The sequence below is a fragment of the Phoca vitulina genome, unplaced genomic scaffold (genome assembly GCF_004348235.1).
Source record: "Phoca vitulina isolate PV1807 unplaced genomic scaffold, GSC_HSeal_1.0 scaffold8, whole genome shotgun sequence".
NCBI classification, from domain to species: Eukaryota; Metazoa; Chordata; class Mammalia; order Carnivora; family Phocidae; genus Phoca; species Phoca vitulina.
In genome coordinates, this window is record NW_022589711.1 from 47,394,678 (window position 1) to 47,415,370 (window position 20,693).

Here is a 20,693-nt window from a genome sequence, read left to right on the forward strand (position 1 = left end):
CTTGATCTCAGAGTTTTAAGCCCCATGTTAGGGGTAGAGATTACTTAAAAATAAAATCTTAGAAATAAAATAAAAATAAAGAAAATAAAATAAAAAATTTAAAACATAGCTGTTCATTAACACAGGACTATTGTTAGATTCATATAATACTATGTAGCTGTTAAATTATGTTGGTTCATAATAACTTGTCCTTGGATTTTCATATTCTGTGCAATGGAGCAATAGCAGCTAAATATAAAGTACATTAGGACAGCTAAACACAGCAACAGAGGAATGCTGTACTGTGCATGATGCCCATTCACTCCATGTTCTTCCAGTTGGTTCAATATGGCCAGAGGCTCTGTTTTAAAAGTGATTATTGCATGACTCCCTCTAATTTTGTACATTTTACTCTTGCCCCCATTACTCAATTTATAGTCTCCCTTCCAACTACCATTGCTTTTTGTTGTTGTTTAAGGTAAAGAAATATTATAGTAAATATAGGAGCTTCTTTATTGGAGATATGTTTAAAACTGAGCTAGTACTTTTATTCTGAGCTACTACTTTTCTTAGTGGTATATTATTTGTTTTTTCCATGAGTCTTGTTATTTTTTACTTATTTTAAAAAATATTTTATATATTTTTTTATTTGACAGAGAGAGAAAGAGAGAGAGAGCACAAGCAGGGGGAGCGGGAGAGGGAGAAGCAGGCTCTCCGCTGAGCAGAGAGCCCAACACGGGGCTCGATCCCAGGACCCTGGGATCATGACCGGAGCAGAAGGCAGACACTTAACCAACTGAGCCACCCAGGTGCCCTCAAGTCTTGTTATTTTTCATGTTCAATTTTGAAGAAAGAGGTTTTTTAGGAAAGCAGACATTGCATTACAGCAGGAGCCCTGTACTGCTTGGCAAGATGTCTAAGATACATTATTAAGTGGAAAACAGTTGCACAAATATATGAATCCATTAAAAAAACAAACTGTGTTGGCATGTGTATCTCTACATATATATAATACTTCTGGAAGGATATACAAAGAACTTAAATAGTGATTACATCTAAAAGTGGATCTGGAGCGCTAAGGGGAAAAGGAACTTTAAGTCACGATGTTTTTAGGTTTACATAGGGTCCACCTTATGGAAAAGAAAGGGAAGTGAGTGGAAAAGAGGAGGACTTATTTCAGTCGCTGCCTATCAAACATTGTAGTTTTAAAAAGAGGCAAGAAGTTAACTAACAAACAAACAATAACCAAGGAGGTTGGTTAAGATTCATTCTAGTTCACTACTGACCTGAACTTATTAATGAGAAACTGCTTGTTAAGAGGAAAAAAAGAAAAAGAAATAATTTTACTTTATAACCCATTATACTGTTTGAATAACTTGAATATGAATTACTTTTATTAAAAAGGGAATTACTTTTGTTAAAGAAAAAATATGTCTAGTAAAATTTAAAAATAAACTGACCTCTAATAACCGCTTTTCCCAATGATTGAGCTCAGTGCCCATACCACCTTGATTTTCGAGTTCCATTCCCTCCAGAATTGGACAGTTAAAATGTTTTCGTGCTTCATCCTAAGAATCAGAAAAAAATAAATAAACCCTACAGAAGTACGATAAGCTAACGGCAGATTCTTTATCTAATTTAATATAAATATAATAAAGTAGCTGTTAAAGAATTACTTTGGTGAGAAGTGAGAGAACATCTTTTAAAAATATGGTTTTTAATATAATTAAATATTTTGATACTATTACACTCTTCTTTGGTAGTAAATTACTATTTCTCTTAATATTTTTTCCTCTATTTGAAGATTTTGGCTTTAAGTCACATGTTTCAAAAAGGCTACAGATTAACATGATTGCCATTTGTAACTATTATATCAACAACGTTTTTAATGAAGGTATAAACTGCTCTTAGTATAGATACAATCTTTGAAACAAAAATAAGTTCTTCATTAGAATACAATTTTGCTTATTTGGTTTTTTCTGTCCTTTGGTTAGAAATTTCCAGTGATGGGAAATATCCCAAGAGCTGTGCAAAAGTTCCGAAGACAGGGGTGCTGGCTGGCTGTCAGTAGAGCATGTGACTCTTGATCCTAGGGTCATCAGAGCCCCACGTTGGGGGTAGAGCTTATTTTAAAAAATAAGAGAATGGGATGGTTAATTTTACGTGTCAACTTGGCTAGGCCACAGTACCCAGATATTTGATCAAATACTATTCTGAATGTTTCAGTTAAGCGTGTTTTTGGATGAGATTAACATTTAAATTACTTTAAGTAAAGCAGATTACCCTCCATAATATAGGCAGGCCTCATCCAATCAGTTGAAGGCCTAAAAAGAACAAAGACTGACTTTGTCCAAGCAAGAAGGAATTCTGCCAGCTTACTGCCTTTGGACTCAAACTGTAACTCTTCCTAAGTGTCCAGCCTGCCAGCCTTAGAGATCCTAAGAGGTACGAGAGTAGAGGAGCACTGGCTTAAAGCAATGAGTAAAATGGAGCCAGGAAAGTTATTGACAAATTTCAATTTCTTCAGATTTCTCTTGGCTTGTAGCTTTCCTATACTGCCTTTATATTATTTTTATTATAGGTTCTGAAATTTAATCTTAAGTTCTTTTTTTTTTATAGATGTATTTATTTTAGAGAGAGAGACAGTGTGCATGAACAATTGGGAGAAAGGGCAGAGAGAAAGAGAGAGAATCTGAAGCAGACTCCACACTGAGCACAAAGCCCTATGTGGGGCTCGATCCCACAACCCTGAGATCATGACCTGAGCCGAAACCAAGAGTCAGACACTTAACCAACTAAGCCACCCAGGTGCCCCTAGTCTTAAATTCTTTAACAATAATGATTAGTAAAGAAAGAACTATAAGAAAGGAAAAGAAAAGATGGGTCAGGTAAAGAAGAAGTTGGGTTAATACGTACGACAACACGAGGTGTTACTAGAAGATACACAGTGTGAGAAACGATCTTATTATCTCGAACATTCCATAATCTCTCCACTTTTCGAACTACTTTATCACTCCATTGATATAGTCCAAGACTGCAATTAAAGAATAAAAGACAGTCATTTTGCAAATTCACCACAACTTTAAATAGTAAAAGTGTTTATGAACATCAATATGAAATTAAAATATTTGAGCTTACTAAGTACCAAGTCCTTGCAAAGTACTTGAAATTTTCTAATTTAATCTTTTCAACCTTATGAGATTATCATCACTATTTTGCAGATAAAGAGACAGAAGTTTGGAGAGATGAAGTAACTTGCTCAAGTTCACATAGCTAATACTTGGTTCAGATGACAATGAATTACTTCCTTTTAACAAATTTATTGGATAAAACGAAAGCAAGTCCAGAGACATATCCAAATAATAAGGAAACTTAATAAATAACAACAAAAATGGCATTTTAATTTAGTGGGAAAGTATAATTTACTTAGTAACTATGCTGTAAAACTGGTTACCCATTAAGGAAAAAAGTTAAATCCCTATTTCATCTCATATACAGAAATAAATTTCAGGAAGATGTCAGCAAAAATGGCAGACCTCTGAAAATTCTCTGCAATGAGCAAAGTGGCAAAATGCCTAATCAACTTTTTCAGAACTTTGAAAATTAACTAAAGACTTGCAGCAATCCAGAAAGCATTTATTTTTTTAAAAAAATAGAAAAATTCAGTAAGAACAGCAAGTTTTGTGGCATTTTCCCATGCCCTCTCTCCAGTTATGTGGCAGCCCTGAAAACTAAAAGCCCACAATCATGAAAACCAGCAACCTGGCAACCACTACAGAGGGGGCAGAATGTGGTTGACTGGAAGAATGCATTTTTTAAAAAAACCCATAATCCAACTATGTTTATAAGAAACACAGTTCAGACTCAAGAACACAAAGAATGTAAAAGAATTAAACAGATGTACCATGCAAACAGTACTCAAAAGAAAGTTGGAATGGCTGTGCCAATATCAGACAAAACAGACTTTAAAACAAAAATTGTTAGTAGAGACAAAGAGGGACATTTTATAATGATGAAAGGGTCAATCCACCAAGAAGATATAACAGTTATAAACATATATGTACCTTATAAAAAAAAAATACATGAAGCAAAAATAAATTCCAAATGAATTAAAGCTATGAAAGTAAAAAATTCAAATAATAATTTACTAGAAGACATTTAGGAGAATATTTTTATAATCATTGGAGGGCAGAAATTTCTTAAGCAACAGAAGAAAAAATAGATGAAATTAATGATAAAATTTTAAAATTTTTTGTATGAAAAATATGATAAATGAAATAAGTAAATGGGGTAAATATTTGCAACAAACTCGAAAAAGGATTAATATCCCTAAATTATAAAGTACTCTAACAAAATCATTAGAAGAGGAAAAATAACCTAAGATTGGCCAAAAAACATACACAGGCTATATACAAAGAGAAAATTCAAATGGCTGAAACCTTAGCAGTAGTCCTAGAAATACAAGATACCATCTTTTACCAGATTGGCCTAAAAAAAAGATCTATACTATCCAGTACTGGTAAGGTAAGTATTCATATATCATTGGTAGGATATAATGACATCAATTATAATGGACATCAATTTTGTCTTTCCCTATAATCCATATTATTTTTTTTCTGGCTTCTTTCCTAGATTACTTCTATCATTAACCCTATGAATCTCTTATTTTCACCAATAAAACAGAATATAAAGAAGCTATATTTTTCCCACTATTATTTTTATGGAAATTTTAAACACACACAATGTTGACAGAATTGTAAAGAGAACACTTGCATAACTGATAACCATCACTTTGATTCTACAATTAATATTTTGTTATATTTTCTGTGTCATATATCTATTCATCTACCCAAGCCTTGAAGATGTTATTTTTTTTATTAGTTTGTTTATTTACTTAATTTAGATGCAATTAGCCAACATATAGTACATCATTAGTTTCAGATGTAGTGTTCAATAATTCATCAGTTGCGTGTAACACCCAGTGCTCTTCACATCACGTGCCCTCCTTAATGCCCATCACCCAATTACCCCATCCCCCTACCCACCTCTCCTCCAGCAACCCTCAGTTTGCTTCCTATAGTTAAGAGTCTCTCATGGTTTTTTCCCTCTCTGATGACTTCCCATTCAGTTTTCCCTCCCTTCCCCTATGATCCTCTGCACTGTTTCTTAATTCCTTTTATCTTTTTCCATGGCAAATTAATGTTTAACCACCCATAGTGATCAAAGGCAGCAAGAAAATAAACAGCTTTTACCTTATTAATAACTCCCAATATCCTCTTCACTATCTACATTTCTTTCTTTTTTTTTTTAAGACTTTATTTATTTGCAAGAGAGAGAATGAGAGACAGACAGCATGAGAGGGAGGAGGGTCAGAGGGAGAAGCAGACTCCCTGCTGAGCAGGGAGCCCGATGTGGGACTCGATCCCGGGACCCCAGGATCATGACCTGAGCCGAAGGCAGTCGCTTAACCAACTGAGCCACCCAGGCGCCCTCACTATCTACATTTCAAGACAAATAGTTTCTCCAGATACGGTAGGGACAAATTCAACTCTTCATATGTTATCAACTGAATTTCCTATTATTCTATTATCTCCATTTATACTGTAAGATTTCCTGCTTTTGAGGAATATCCTGAATACAAGAAAGCACTGCAAATTATCAGCTTAACAATAGTTCTTATGTGTGGCTATCTCTCTCCTCCTTACCTACATCACTATGCAGATGATGTCTATCTCACCACTTAATGTTTCCCATAAGACCACAATTCTTAGGAAAGACCAGACCCTCCTACACAACCAAATGAACACAAACTATCTAAGAAGGAAAATATCTATTTCCAATTAGAATTTGTTTCTTCACATGTACTCTAAAAAATATTATGATGAATAAAATATTATCTGCTTCCGTATTTAATTCTAGCTATTTTAATAGAGATCTCTCTAATTAAAGCAAAATATACACAAAGTGAACAAATTTTAAGTGTAAGGTTTAACTGTTTATTTCACATCCATATACCACTAATCTGATAAAGGTAGGGAACACTGTCAGTACCCCTGGAAGCTTTCCTTGTGCCCTTTCCCAATCTATACTCAACCTGTATGCCATTTAACAGCTTGGCCCTTCAAGTAAAACCACTTATCTTCCTTTTATCATGGCTCTTTTTTAAATTCCATACGAACGGATTGACTTCTTTTGCTCAACGTTGTATCTGTGATATTCATATAAGCTACTGCATGTAACAATAGTATGTTCTTTATTAGTGCCTAGTTTTTAATTATATGAATATATCATAACTTACTTATCCATTCTTCTATTGATGGATCTTTGGGTAGTTTCCATTTTTTGGCAATTAATTACAAAACTGCCACGAACATTCTTGTGCATGTCTTTTTGTGGACATATCCTCTTAATGTAGAGATTTGTTTTTTATATAAATGTATGCAAATAGTTACAGTTCTGTGATTGATATGCTATAAAAAATTCTTGATAAATTTTTTTTTTACTGTTTAATATTATTTATTTTAGGCTCTGAACCTATAGATTGCTGCTAATATGCTGTACTAAATACAGTATCAGTTCACATGCAAATATTGCCATGAGAGGCAAGAATTATTAATAAACCAAAATATAACCAACCCACATTTTCCCATGGCCTAACTATACTGTATGGTAATACAAGTTACAATGTGGTGGAAAAGAGCTCTGCTGGCAAGAAGAGTCCCAGCTCTTTGGGCAAGTCACTTAAGTTTTCTGCATCTTAACTGCTTCATCTTTAAAATGAAAGGGTAACGCTTTCATGACCTCTTTTATCCTGTTTTAATAGCTACAGTTTTTTTTTTTTTTTTTTTTTTTTAGATTTTATTTATTTATTTGAGAGAGAGAGTGAGAGAGAGAGAGAGAGAGCACAAGAGGGGGGAGCGGGAGAGGGAGAAGCAGACTCCCTGCTGAGCAGGTAGCCCGATGTGGGACTCGATCCTGGGACTCCAGGATCATGACCTGAGCTGAAGGCAGTCGCTTAACCAACTGAGCCACCCAGGTGCCCCTAGCTACAGTTTTTTTAGGCTAGCCATGAAGCCACCATTATTTATGGCACCTAACATGCCATGATTCTCAGATTCTAGTCTTAGCACCCTTCTAAAAGAGAAGAACAAGAACAAAAATAACAAATACCTATAATTAAAAGGTGGGAGACCATCTGCAAATCTTGAAGTTAGAGGATTTCCATCTTTATCATGGTAAAATGCAAATAGACCAGCAGAGAATCCCTATAAAAAAAGTTCAAAATGCCTCAATGTGAAAAATATCAAGTCTGATTATACACATCATAACATACTGCTATCAAAAGAGAACAAAAGCACCCAGCCAATACTTCTACAGGGATCTGCCATATATTGGAATTGGACAAAAATTCGGTATTCCATCTTATGAATTTTAAATTTCAATTACTTGAGTAAGTGAAGAAATCCAAAGTAATAATGACAACATTCTTCTGGCACTGCCATAAATAAGGAAATATATGTGTTTAAGAATGTATTTATCAGTTTATCCTCTTCACACAAACTTATTACATAAGCTGTACAATTGCATCCAGGGAATGTTACCACTAAGAACAATTAATATAGTTTAGAGTAGGGGGTGGGTAATCAAGTGTGCTCCTAAGCGCGCTCATAAAAATTCAAAATCTTTGATCCTGAAGTCCACATTTAATATATATCTGTACTTAACAAGACTGGAAATGTGTGTGTGTGTGTACACTTAGGAAAAAATAATGGAAACATACATCAAAATGTTAGCTGTGGTTCTCTTGATGGTAGGGTAATGTGTAAAATCACTTATATCCCCCAATTCTTTTACAATGTGAATTTGTTATATTTATAGTCATAATTTAAATACTATTTTTAGTAAGTCTTCAATTTTAATGACATAATGGATACTTCACATAAAGGTTCCCATTCTCTATCCTTCCCCTCCCAAAATAGATGAGAAAATGGGGACACACACACAAAATGATTGCCATTTGATATCTCCTATTTCATTAGTGAGATTTCCTTTCTTGCTGTCTTTCCTAATCTAGTAACTAAAACAAAGCACTTTTGTAACTACTCTTTATGTATGTTTTGCACACTGAGAATATGCTCATATCTAAATAATTAACAATCACAAATGATCACTTAATTAACCAATTTCTTTGGCAAATTTCTTTGCTTACACAACTGGGGCCTCTGTGTCATTCAAGGCTTGCCAAAATGATTAATGGAATCCAGGTTATTCTTTTATTCCTGAATTTCTTCTTCTTTTTTAATCTCTGAAGATGCAAAGGACACTTAATTGAGTCAGCTAAGAAAATCTGAATAGTTCTTTAAGAAAATCTGAATAGTTCTTAATATACAATTCACTGAAGTCATACAAAGCTTAAAATAGTATAATTTGCCTCATCCTTTATAATATTCTAAATACACATTTTTTTTCCACTCTATCAGCTTGAAAATTATTCTAAACACACATCTCAGAAGGCTTATTAGGTATTCAAAGCACCACAGGTAACTGTAATTGATAGCTATGAGCATATATAATTTCATAGGGAATCTCTGTTAAACATACAATTCTTACCATTGTCCAGGATGGTTTTTGAGACATAAGCTAATATTTAAAACTTCTTAGGTTTTTACAATTTTTAAAATAATTCAAATATACAAAAAGTAAAACAAACAAAAAAACAAAACACAAAAAACAAAAAAAAACCCCAAAACCTATGTATCTTCTTTAAGGGTATTTAAGATGTTAGTTTTACCACATTTTCTTCAAACTTTTAAGAAATAAAACACTGGAGAGTAAATATGGCTGAAGCCCCATTACCTAACCCCCTTTTCCTCCCTCTATTCCTAGAAGTAACCACTACCTTGAAGTCAATGTGCATAACTTTCATACATGCTTTTATAGTCAGTGGTATCTAGCTTTTTTTTTTTTTTTAAAGATTTTATTTATTTATTTGACAGAGAGAGACCCAGCGAGAGAGGGAACACAAGCAGGGGGAGTGGGAGAGGGAGAAGCAGGCTTCCTGCCGAGCAGGGAGCCCGATGTGGGGCTCGATCCCAGGACTCTGGAATCATGACCTGAGCCGAAGGCAGACGCTTAACGACTGAGCCACCCAGGAGCTCCTCCTTTGCCCATTTTAAAATCAGATTACTTGTCTTTTTATTGTATACTGGATACTATATATACTTGATATATGCTGGATATTAATCCCTTATCAGATATGGAACACAAGCAGGGGGAGTGGGAGAAGGAGAAGCAGACTCCCTGCTGAGCAGTGGGGCTCGATCCCAGGACCCTGGGATCATGACCTGAGCCAAAGGCAGACGCTTAACAACTAAGCCACACAGGTGCCCCAGTGGTATCTAGCTTTAATTTGAGATTCCTTGACAGCTAAAGTAAGTCTGAATACCTTCTTATACATTTTTCAGTCAATTGGATTTTTTCTTCTGTGAATTGCCTGTTCATAACCTAATTTACCTCATGCCTGGGACCTCAGCATTCATGTTCACTTAAAACCTGTTGTTTTTCTTTGTTTCTCTCAACATCAAGTATCTATAGTTTTTATTTTTTATTATTTTTTAAAAAAGATTTTATTTATTTTTTGACAGAGAGACAGCAAGAGAGGGAACACAAGCAGGGGGAGTGGGAGATGGAGAAGCAGGCTTCCTGCAGAGCAGGGAGCCCGATGTGGGGCTTGATGCCAGGACCCTGGAACCATGACCTGAGCCCAAGGCAGATGCTTAACGACTGAACCACCCAGGCGCCCCTATAGGTTTTAGATCTTACTTAGAATGATCCTTGTGTTTCACCTCAATTAGCAGGTTCAGCTTAATTTTTTAAATAAAAGACAAAGAGATGATTCATTTTAGAATCCCCTTACTTCAAGGACATAAATGCTGTCTGGTTACACTGGAGTTTCACTGAGTTATTCAATGCTGATTTAAAGACAGGCTTTTCAAGGTCATACATGACAGCTCACTAAGTAAGACTAATAAATAATTGCCACTAATTTTATTATACCTTACTATTTATAGCATAGTGCTAGGGCATTTCTATTTTATCTTACTTAATCTCCAAAAAAAAAAAAAAAAATCCACTCTAGTATGTATTACTATTATCTTCATTTTAACAAATGAAAGTGAGGCTTACAAAGGCTAAATAATTTACACAAGATCCCAAAGATTTTCAGTGGTAAAGTTAAGAAGATTCACACCTAAATCTGTGTGATCTATTCTCTCTCAATTACTGCATTTTACTACTATCTATTTTCTAAATACATAAATGGCATCAAGAGAACATTTCCTAGGGTCTTAGGTAACTTTATTTAATTTTCTGTACATATCATAAAAGTTCACTATTTTGGACAAATTAGGGAAAAGGGAGGGGAGGTTTTGAATCAGTCAGTATATCTAAATTTTAGAAAGCCTAAGCAGCTCAAGAGGTCTTTTCAAATCAGATCTCTGTAAAAGATAAGAAAGATCTATAACTAGCATTATCAATTATCACTTTAGAGGAAAGTGAATTTTTCTAAATTACTAAGTTTTTTTTTTTTTTAAAGAATAGTAATCATTTTCTCAAAACTCCTATTTGCCCAATGAATTTACTTGTTTAATTAATTTAGGTAGTATAACTCAACCTAGCCATTTTCTTAATCATTAAAAATTCTCTATTGGCAGAGGCCTAATCATCTAGGTTTTACTGACATATATCTAAGAATCCAAAACTTAACATATACATCAACATGAGAGCATAATAAACAGAAAATCGAAGCACAAAGAAAAGAAGAGGAGTTAACAGCAAAATTTACCAGGGCATGAATAATCTCATGTTTTACTGTGGACAGCATCCCAATAAACTCCTGAGGCTGGGTAGAGATCATATTTGGACACAGGTTAGCATATCCTGCTATTGGCCTGTTAAAATAGATATTGAATTTTTTATTATATTCCAGAAAAATATGTATTATGATATTTACTAACCTATACTTTTATCTTTCCCCCCCCAAGTTTTTATTTAAATTCCAGGTGGTTAACATACAGTGCAATATTAATTTCAAGTACTAACCTATACTTTTCTATAAAACATTGACAAAGGTAAGAAAAGTCTTTGCTAAATATCAAATGTCATTTTGTACCATAACATCTAACTCACTATCTTATACTTTCAAGACATATACCTCTGTTTTCCTATGGTGTGGCTCATTAGCACCTGTCCTCACAAAAGGAAAGGTAATATAAAGTTAATTACACCTCAGTGTGAATTTATAAAATATGTTGATATATATCAAAAGATAAGAATGGACTCAGAAACTTAAATTCTAACACTGGTTTACTTGTAAAATCCATTTTTTACTTCAGCATTTCACTATATTTATAGGTCGGTGGAAAGGGAAGCTAGATATACAACAGGACAATAAGCAAATCATTCAGGTTGCTCAAGCTTCTTATGCCCATCTTGCTGATTTTGCATACAGATTGCCCTAACATTGCCTTCATTTGCATACAGATATTTTTTATATTCCCATCATCTTCTTTCATAGTCTAAACTTTCTAGAATCTACACAATTCTATCACTTTCTGAGCCAGAACCTGAGAGTCCAAGAGCTGACTATCACCTAGCATAATTCAGTCAGTTCCACCACGCACCTGTCTTTCAAAAGCTGTGGCAAACAGACAATAGTAAGGAACTCTAAAGTCCTTTCTCCCACCACTACCCTAACATTTTACCACTTAAAATGTAAATCACCTTTTCCAAAATAACATTTGCCTTATTTAAGTAAGAAACACATGGCATACTTTGTTCACACTTGAGAATGGACTTACACTTAAAAAAAGTATGAATGTAGTTCACTTACCAGAACACTGCCACACTGACCTCTAAAATATAAAATGGATGCCACTGCCAGGCTTAAAACTCATCAGGGACTTCCTACAGCATTCAAAATAAAACAGCCCTGTCTCTCCGATGCATCTCCTTAAGTTCTCATCCTCAAACCCAGTGTCCACAGAAGTGGCTTCTAACAGCAACAGGCACACACGGATTTTTCCTAACGTAAGTCTTTCGCAAGCTCTTTATTTGGCTGAAGCTTATCAATGTTCAGGTTACACCTAAAGTTTCACTTTCAAATAGTCTGTCTTTGCCATAATTTATATTATGCTTCCCCCTTTTTTCTCTTTTATGTTACAGCACCCTTTTTCCCCTACAATTTATCACGTTTTGAAATCACATTTATTTGTAAGTATATTTAGTAGCTGTCTCCCTCAGTAATTTGTACGTTCTGTGATGCAGGTACATGTGTCCATTTTGTTCACCTAGTCTGCTGGCTGAACACAGGCACTCAAATATTCATGGAATGAACTGATATGGCAGTTTTGAAGGAAAGTTTCTCTTCCAACTAAAAGATTAAAAAAGAACTGAAGATACTTTTTCTTCCAACATCAACATCAGAAGAAACCAAATTCTTTTCCCAGATATGAGAAGACATATATGAGTAGCTCCATATTCACTGGTACCAACATTTACTCTTTTAGTTACTCATTTATATCAAATGTGAACCGAAACTTAAAAGTACTTTAAACAAACATTAATAGCAATGCAAAGAAACTGAAACACACCTCTGGGTTATGGGATTCTTATCTGTGTGACGGTTCCTATGCTGGATTCTCTCACCAAAAGACAACTAGATACTTTAGGTATTTTCAGCATTGTCAGATGCTGACAGGAGATGAACTAATCTAGATCCACCTCAACATGGGATTTTATATCCCTCTCCCGACTTTTCCAAGGAAGCCATTCTGTTCCTAATACATAAAGTTCACTTTAATATGTCTTTTATTTAAAAAAAAAAAAAAAGTAATAAAAGCTCATTGTGAAAGGGTATATATCTAAACAACATAGAAATGTCTAAAGAAAAACATGAAAATTCTGTTTTACAACCTACCTCCCCCTAAATTTCACTATCAGAATTAACTGCTATCAACAATCTGGGGTGCTTTATTTTTAGCATAACCAGCCATCCCGATTTGCCCAGGACTGAGGGCTTTCCCAGGATATGAGATTTTTAGTGCTAAAACAAGGGAAGTCCAGGCCAAATTGGAATGGCTGGTAACCCTAATTATTACTTTATAGGAATAATTCTTCTTAGAAACAAGAAATAATTCTTTCTTCTTAGCAGCTCAAGTACATATATAAACTTTAAAACAAATATGTAATATTATATACACTGTTTTACAATGGTCTTTTACACTCAACAGTATATTGAAAATGAAATTGTGTGTGTATGTGTGTGCACACAATCCATACAGTTTAGTTCAAATTAAGATAACCATGATTTCGTGGCACTACTATTATGAAGGTATATTTCACACAGATACCTACATTAAAAAAGTATCTCATTTTATGAGATAACTTATCATTCATTTAGTACTCCAAATACCACATTTCCTTGATACTGAGATACCATTAATTATAAAATATCATAAATTTAATGACTTCTCAGAAAAAAGGAATACTCTATTAAATACATGTATTTTCACTAAACAATATATATATACATATATATATATATATATATATGCAAAAACATATAGCACTTTCTTTTTCAGTAATACATTCAATCATTTTACTCTAAGCTCTCCCAACATTTAGAAGCTAAAGATTTTTGGATAGATTTCACAGATCATCAGTTACATAGCATCATGGTAACAGACTGTTTCATAATCCATGATGCTGATTTTGACTGTATCCTTAACACCTTTAGGTAAACATATACCGCTGTTTCCTTTGTATTGCCTACTTGGTTCAACAAATGATTTCATTTTTTTCCTCAAATGAACTGTACATCAATATAAATGAAACAGCTCTTTAAAGTCAGCTAGTCTTGACAGATAGATGAACGTTCAAGACCTCAGCAGTGGTCCTAATATACACATGAACTGGTCACATTAACTCTCCTAGATTTGAGAATGTTACAATCTATTCTGAGACATGGCAATTTCTAATACCTTTGACTGATTTGTTTGGAATGTGACAGGCAATCTTCTGCATATAAAATAACATCATTTCAAGCCTGCCTCACTTGGAAATTTTTTTTTTTTTAATCTTTTGTAAATTAAAAAGAGCCTCTAAATATTTTAAGTGATAATTTATCTAAGTGAAGGACATAGCAAATAATATGACAATTAGATGGACAGTTATTTTTAACATCTTACAGATTTAGCACAGAGGTGCTAAAATTAAAGTTAAAATTGTTTCCTTAGAGAGGTATTTACTTCCAAAGAAAATTCTCTCCACAGTAGACTTTATCTTTGGAGTTGGTACTGACATTACCATATGAATAACAGTTCTATCACCTGACACTCTCATCCACCCACCATGCCCTACCATCCCCACTACCCCATCCAAGCAGGGTACAGTTTCTTACTACTGGAGGCAATCTGGAAAAGGCAAACATCCTGTACTCTAAACACTTAGGATTCATTTTAAGAGTTCCCATTTTAGATCTTGGAAAATAAGTCTCGGGGGAAAGTTTACCTGTCCATTTTTGCTTCCTGTTGACAATAGGCTGCATAAGAGATGATGTTTTCATGGCTGCACCTCTCAGTGGCCAGAGCACCAACATACAGAACAAAGTCTGCATCCCGGACGCCCTCTTGGTCTTGCACACCCACTGCTACACAGGACCACTTGCCCCCACGGCAGACCCTGCATCGCTGAGCCCATGGCAGGCAACAGAAAATCAGACCAGAGACAAGGTTAGCTATAGGGACTTTTATTTTATAGTGAATCCAGATTCTAAATTTGTATGATTTAACTTTTATTACCCTTCAATTTTTATCAAAATCCATTCCTACCTCTACTCAGTTCCTCTAATTGTGAATTTATTTTACCAAAATTCCTACTTTATAAATGATTATAAATCTATAATCTTAATTAAAACAATCAATTGTTTATTATTTTTGAGGGCATTCAACCAGGATGCAAAAAAAGACAAATAGAAAAGGTTTTAAACTTTTTTTTTTTTTTAAAGATTTTGTTCATTTATTTATTTGACAGAGGAGGGAAACAACATGAGAGGGGATAGGGTCAGAGGGAGAAGCAGGCTCCCCGCCGAGCCGGGAGCCCGATGCGGGACCCGATCCCAGGACTCCGGGATCATGACCCGAGCCGAAGGCAGTCGCCCAACCAACTGAGCCACCCAGGCGCCCAAGGTTTTAAACTTTTAAACTTTGAAACTAGGTGAAAAGTTACAGTGGACCTTCATGTATGTGTGTATATATACACACATATATATTGCATATTCTTGTGAATCTACAGTTATTTCAAAATTAATAAAAAGCTTTTTATCTAAAGTAATTCCTGTATCTTGTTAAAAATTCATATAATACAAACATGTACAAAGTAAAAAGTTAAAGTCATCTTTACCTTTTAAAGATGAGTTTAAAGGGTAAAGTCACCTCAACATCACTCTTATTTCTAGTTTTTTATTTAAATCTTTGCCCGCGTAACAGCTGCTTTTTAGAGAACTTCCTCTCTCAAACCTCCAAATTACAAATTAAAAAATCAGTAAATTCTGATTTTTTTAGGTGTAAGTAATGGTTTTATATAGAAAAAAACCAGAAATCTCCATTTCATTACATTGTTTACTCTTGTTTCTCTAATACATATATTTATAATTTTTCAGTTCAATTACTTTAACCTATTAATAGTGTTACAAAAAGTTGTGATTTTTAAACATTCTTTTCCATGATCACTCATGTATTTAAAAAAAAAAAAATCAGGACACACCCCCCCCCCCCAACCCACAAAAAAGAAAAAACAAAATTTGGAGAAGCCAATAGAATTGAAAACAAAAAATACCTTAGAAAAAAAGCAAAGAAATGTCTTTTCTTTTTTTTTTTTAAAGATTTTATTTTTAAGTAATCTCTACACCCAATGAGGGGCTCAAACTCATGACCCAGAGATTGATTTGCATGCTCTTTCAATTGATCCAACCATGTGCCCCAAGGAATGGGTCTTAAAATGTCTATAAAATACCTCTAAATTTCTTGGGAAAAGAGCTGGATATGTAATAACAAGTTGTTTTAACTTTTAAACGTGTCCCTAAAACCTTTTATACACTCCCAAGAAATCTGAGAAAAGAAATAAAAGCTGAGTAAGTTAGTTGTATTAGTGCCAATATACAGGCCTCTAAAAGCCTTACTGAGCTTCATATAACTTAATAAAAAAAATACAAAGTAAACTTCATATAAACATATGCTTAATTTTGGTTACAAAGTAAATGTTCAGTAATATATTCATTTTCCAGAAGTAACCAGAGAACACAGTTCAATAGAGAAAAACAGCTAAGGCAATAATCATATTTTCAAATGTATATGTATAATAAATTGGTTTCCTCGTATACACATTTAAAATTTTTATCTTTTTACTGATAAGGAGTATATGCTTAATATGAAAAATCAGAACATTACAAAAATACATAATTTACCAAAGAAAAGCCCCCCCACACTCCAATTCTTAAAGAAAACCACTAATATTTTAATTTGGCTCCAGATTCTTTAGTATGTGTATACCTCTAGTTGGTTTCGTAATTTTTTATTGTATATCTACCTACACTTTTTAATTTTTTTATGTTTTTATTTCAGTTTTATTAAGTTGAATTATTGATTATAATTCTTAAATAAAATAGGCTAATTACACATACTGATTTCCAACTTTTTTTCATTTAAGAGCTTAAATATCTTTTCAAGTCAGTATATAGAGATCTACCTCATTCTTTAACAGCTGCATAGTATTCCATTATAGGATTATACCATAATTTAATACTAATATTGGCATATTTATAGTTTTGCAAAGAATATCCTTGAACATATATTGCAGATTTGTAAGTATTTTTATGGAATACACTTCCAAATTGGGTTGAAGCATACCATACATATTTTTTATTTTAAGAGATAATAACAAATTGCCCTTCAAAAATACTGAGTATATACCTGCTAAAAGATGTTTTGGAAGACAAAGATAAAGTTCTAAGCTGAAATGGTTCAGCAGCCCCAGAGATAAATTGAAAAAAGAAAAAAAAAAAAGGAAAGAAGGTATCATCAAATTCATTTGAAAAAAAAAATGAAAGAATACAATGAGCTAACTAAGATTACTTTTGAAAGAAAAATGAAGCTTTTGAACTTAAGTCTATAAAAATTCCTTGGTGACACTCACAGATTCTCCCTCTCTCAGTTTATCCTAAAGAGTAAAAACAGGGTCCCTGGGTGGCTCAGTTGTTACGCGTCTGCCTTTGGCTCAGGTCATGATCCCAGGCTCCTGGGATTGAGCCCTGCATCCAGCGCCCCGCAAAGCCAGTTCTCCCTCTCCCACTCCCCCCTGCTTGTGTTCCCTCTCTCATTGTGTCTCTCTCTCTCTCAAAAAAATAAATAATATCTTAAAAAAAAAAAAAGAGTAAAAACTATGTTAAGAGTAGGGTGAATTACCTGGAGGTGCTCCTCAGGCACTATAACTGGGCCGCATTTTGTATGCTCTGCAAATTCCCCAGTACAGTATCTATGGGGATCATTTTCCTTCTGTAGGTATCGGTTTGTTGCACGTTGTCTTCAGTTCATTTGTACATCAAAATTTAATTACAAAAAAATAGGAAAAAAAAGAAAGAAAAATAGTTCACAGTAGTTAAAAACATTTTAAAAACCTAGCAGCTACTATATTAGTTCATTAATAATGATTACTATTTTTGTTAGAAAAGTGGACTAAGAAAGAATTTTAGTTTCATGGGAAATTCTCCTAAGCTAGGTTTTTAGACTCCCAAATAGTTCATAAGCCTCTACTGTACACACATGAGGGAGGAAGGGGATATGGGGACCAGGCAACTAAACCCTAGGAAAAGATCTAGCAGGTCACCTCATAATGGAAAATCAGGGAAAGAATGATTACCTAACAGGTGCTTCCTTATTCCTTTTAAATACCTTGCAGTTTGGTCTCTAAGGACAAACAATGAAATATTCTAGTATGAGTTTCGCAATTTGTCATACTGGCAGAATGGGGAGGTCAGTGTACTAAACAAGTGAAGAAAATGACCTGTATTGAATGTGACATACCTGCTAAGTAGGATAGTGCCTGAAGGTCTACGAACCTGGAAAGTCTTCTCTAAATAAGAAATAGCTTGTGGAAAAAGTTTGTTCTAAATAAAAGTTGAAAAAAAAAAGAATTATAGTTAAAGGACAAATATATTTAAAACAAGTAAGCATAGGATATTAATGACTGAGGGGGAAAAGGGAAAACTTTACAATTCTGGAATACAATACGCTAGTTAGTCAAAGGTTGTGTGGCAAGAGAATGAGTCTAGGAGCAAAGGAATTTCCTTATTTTCTTAGTTGAGTTTGGGGAAAGAGAACTAAGTGAAAAATTCCTTCCCTATCTCCACTTAAAGAGAATATCAGAGTATATAAATCTCAACTAATCTAAATTACTTCAAATTTGGGACTGAATTAGATGATTCCAACGTTAAGGTAATTTATGTTAAGAAAATCTTATGTTTACAAGATCTACTTTAATCTCACCAATTTCTGTGACCCATAATGAATTGGCTTAATGTGCATGTGTGACTAACAGCTAAGCAACTGTTGAAGTTAGCCCCCTTATAAGCAACTTTGGCATATCATATAATCAGATACATCCATCTTCAGGGGAATGAGTATTTCCACAAGACAATAGTATTCTCAATGTATTTCAAAAATTCTCTTCTTCACCCTATCTTTAGCATGTTCTTCTCCCACAAAACATTAGAGAACAAGTAAGAAAACAAGAAGACTGATTTACTATTAAATTGTAAAATGAGAAGACTAATTTAGCATCAAATAAGGACAAAGTTTTGGTGAGTGCATCACAGAGACACCTTTGAAGAAAATGATAAATACGTTCATTACCAACACCTTTTATTCATTCATTCACTAAACAGTCATGTATATATTTTCTTTATTGAAGTACAGTTTATATAATAAAGTGTACCCATTTTAAGTATCAAATTCAAGCCATGAGTATTTATTACATACCTTTACAAGGTATCTTTTCTCAGGGAGCAATCTGAAAATGAAGACATAAAACATAAGAATTGCCACAATGGGCACAGCACTGTCTCATTTGTTCAGAATATATCTGGTAGGACCCCCAAGGAATGTTTTGTGGACAGATCTAGTGTCAGTCCCCTAAAATCTCAATTTACCTCAATAAACATTTGAGTTTACTCTGTAGCAAAGCACAAAGCTAGGCATGATCATGTTATCTCATTCTTCTGGGAAATTAAGGAGAGGGAAAGATATCAATCACTCCTAATAGCTCTTCGTACATGACTACAGATTCATAATTTATCTATTTTCTGAACCCCTCTTACACTAAATGAAAGATTAGACTATCATCCCTCTGGCTAATAATTTTATAAATGTTCTTATTGTATATATTAGTACTTCCTTTTATTTTTCCTCCAAGTACTTATTGAGGAGGTTCCTTCCAGGTATGTTAGGACCACAACCAAGTAGATCCATACTTGTTCTGTTTAAACTGTTTATGATGTATAGATTTTAATCATATCCCATGGTTTTCACCTTTCCAGACTAAAAAGCATTTTTAGCTTCATTCCATCTTTTTTTTTTTAAGATTTTATTTATTTATTTGACAGAGAGAGACACAGCGAGAGAGGGAACACAAGCAGGGAGAGTGGGAGAGGGAGAAGCAGGCTCTCCCCTGAGTGGGGAGCCCGATGCGGGGCTCAATCCCAGAACCCTGGGATCATGACCTGAGCCGAAGGCAGACGCTTAACAACTGAGCCACCCAGGCGCCACAAGCTTCATTCCATCTTGAAGGTGCATTAGCATGTAGCTCCATCTATGGATCTTCAGGTAACAGATGAAAATATCTTTAATATTTTGATTCTTAATTTTTTTTTTTAAGATTTTTATTTATTTATTTGACAAAGAGACACAGCGAGAGAGGGAACACAAACCAAGGAGAGTGGGAGAGGGAGAAGCAGGCTTCCCATGGAGCAGGGAGCCTGATGTGGGGCTCGATCCCAGGACCCTGGGATCATGACCCAAGCTGAAGGCAGACACTTAACGACTGAGCCACCCAGGCGCCCCCACCTTTTTATTTTTTATAATAAAGGCACCCCATGATTCTTAATTTTAAAAAGGCAAAATAATGGTGTACTTACTCATCAATACTTTTATCATAGACAGTCTTGATTCTTAAATGTTCATCAACATCTCTTTTTACAACATGATTTGCCTTAAGATGAACCTTATTTATGACCTGAAAGAAAGAATAGATTTGTAAAAAAATTTAAAGGATGTTGTATAGATTAGCCAATTGAGATTCTAACCAGAAAAAAAATAAAAGAACTAAATAAATGAAGAGATGTTTCATGTTCATGGATAGAAGACTCAATATTGTCAGGATGTCAGCTCTTCTCAATTTGATCTATAGACTGAATGCAATCCCAATTAGAATCCCAGGAAGTTATATTGCGGACACCAAACAAATTGATTCTAAAGTTTATATGGAAAGCCAAAAGACCAAGAATAGCCAATACAATGTCAAAGGAGAAGAACAAAGTTGGAAGACTGATACTACCTGACTTCAAGATTTACTATAAGCTACAGTGATCAAAACATGTGGTATTT

General features: G+C 34.2%; 1 protein-coding gene across 1 annotated transcript in view; it reads right to left on the bottom strand.

The window, feature by feature from the left end:
• Positions 1-20,693, bottom strand: part of LMLN (leishmanolysin like peptidase) — a 73,294-nt gene that overhangs the window by 41,066 nt on the left and 11,535 nt on the right. Inside the window, exons 2-10 of the mRNA XM_032406755.1 lie at positions 20,225-20,322; positions 19,071-19,101; positions 18,117-18,199; positions 17,499-17,616; positions 14,548-14,726; positions 10,823-10,928; positions 7,150-7,244; positions 2,896-3,013; positions 1,440-1,547 (exon numbers count right to left, since the gene is read on the bottom strand). Coding sequence (XP_032262646.1) covers positions 1,440-1,547; positions 2,896-3,013; positions 7,150-7,244; positions 10,823-10,928; positions 14,548-14,726; positions 17,499-17,616; positions 18,117-18,199; positions 19,071-19,101; positions 20,225-20,322 — 936 coding nt within the window. The remainder of the gene's footprint in view (positions 1-1,439; positions 1,548-2,895; positions 3,014-7,149; positions 7,245-10,822; positions 10,929-14,547; positions 14,727-17,498; positions 17,617-18,116; positions 18,200-19,070; positions 19,102-20,224; positions 20,323-20,693) is intronic.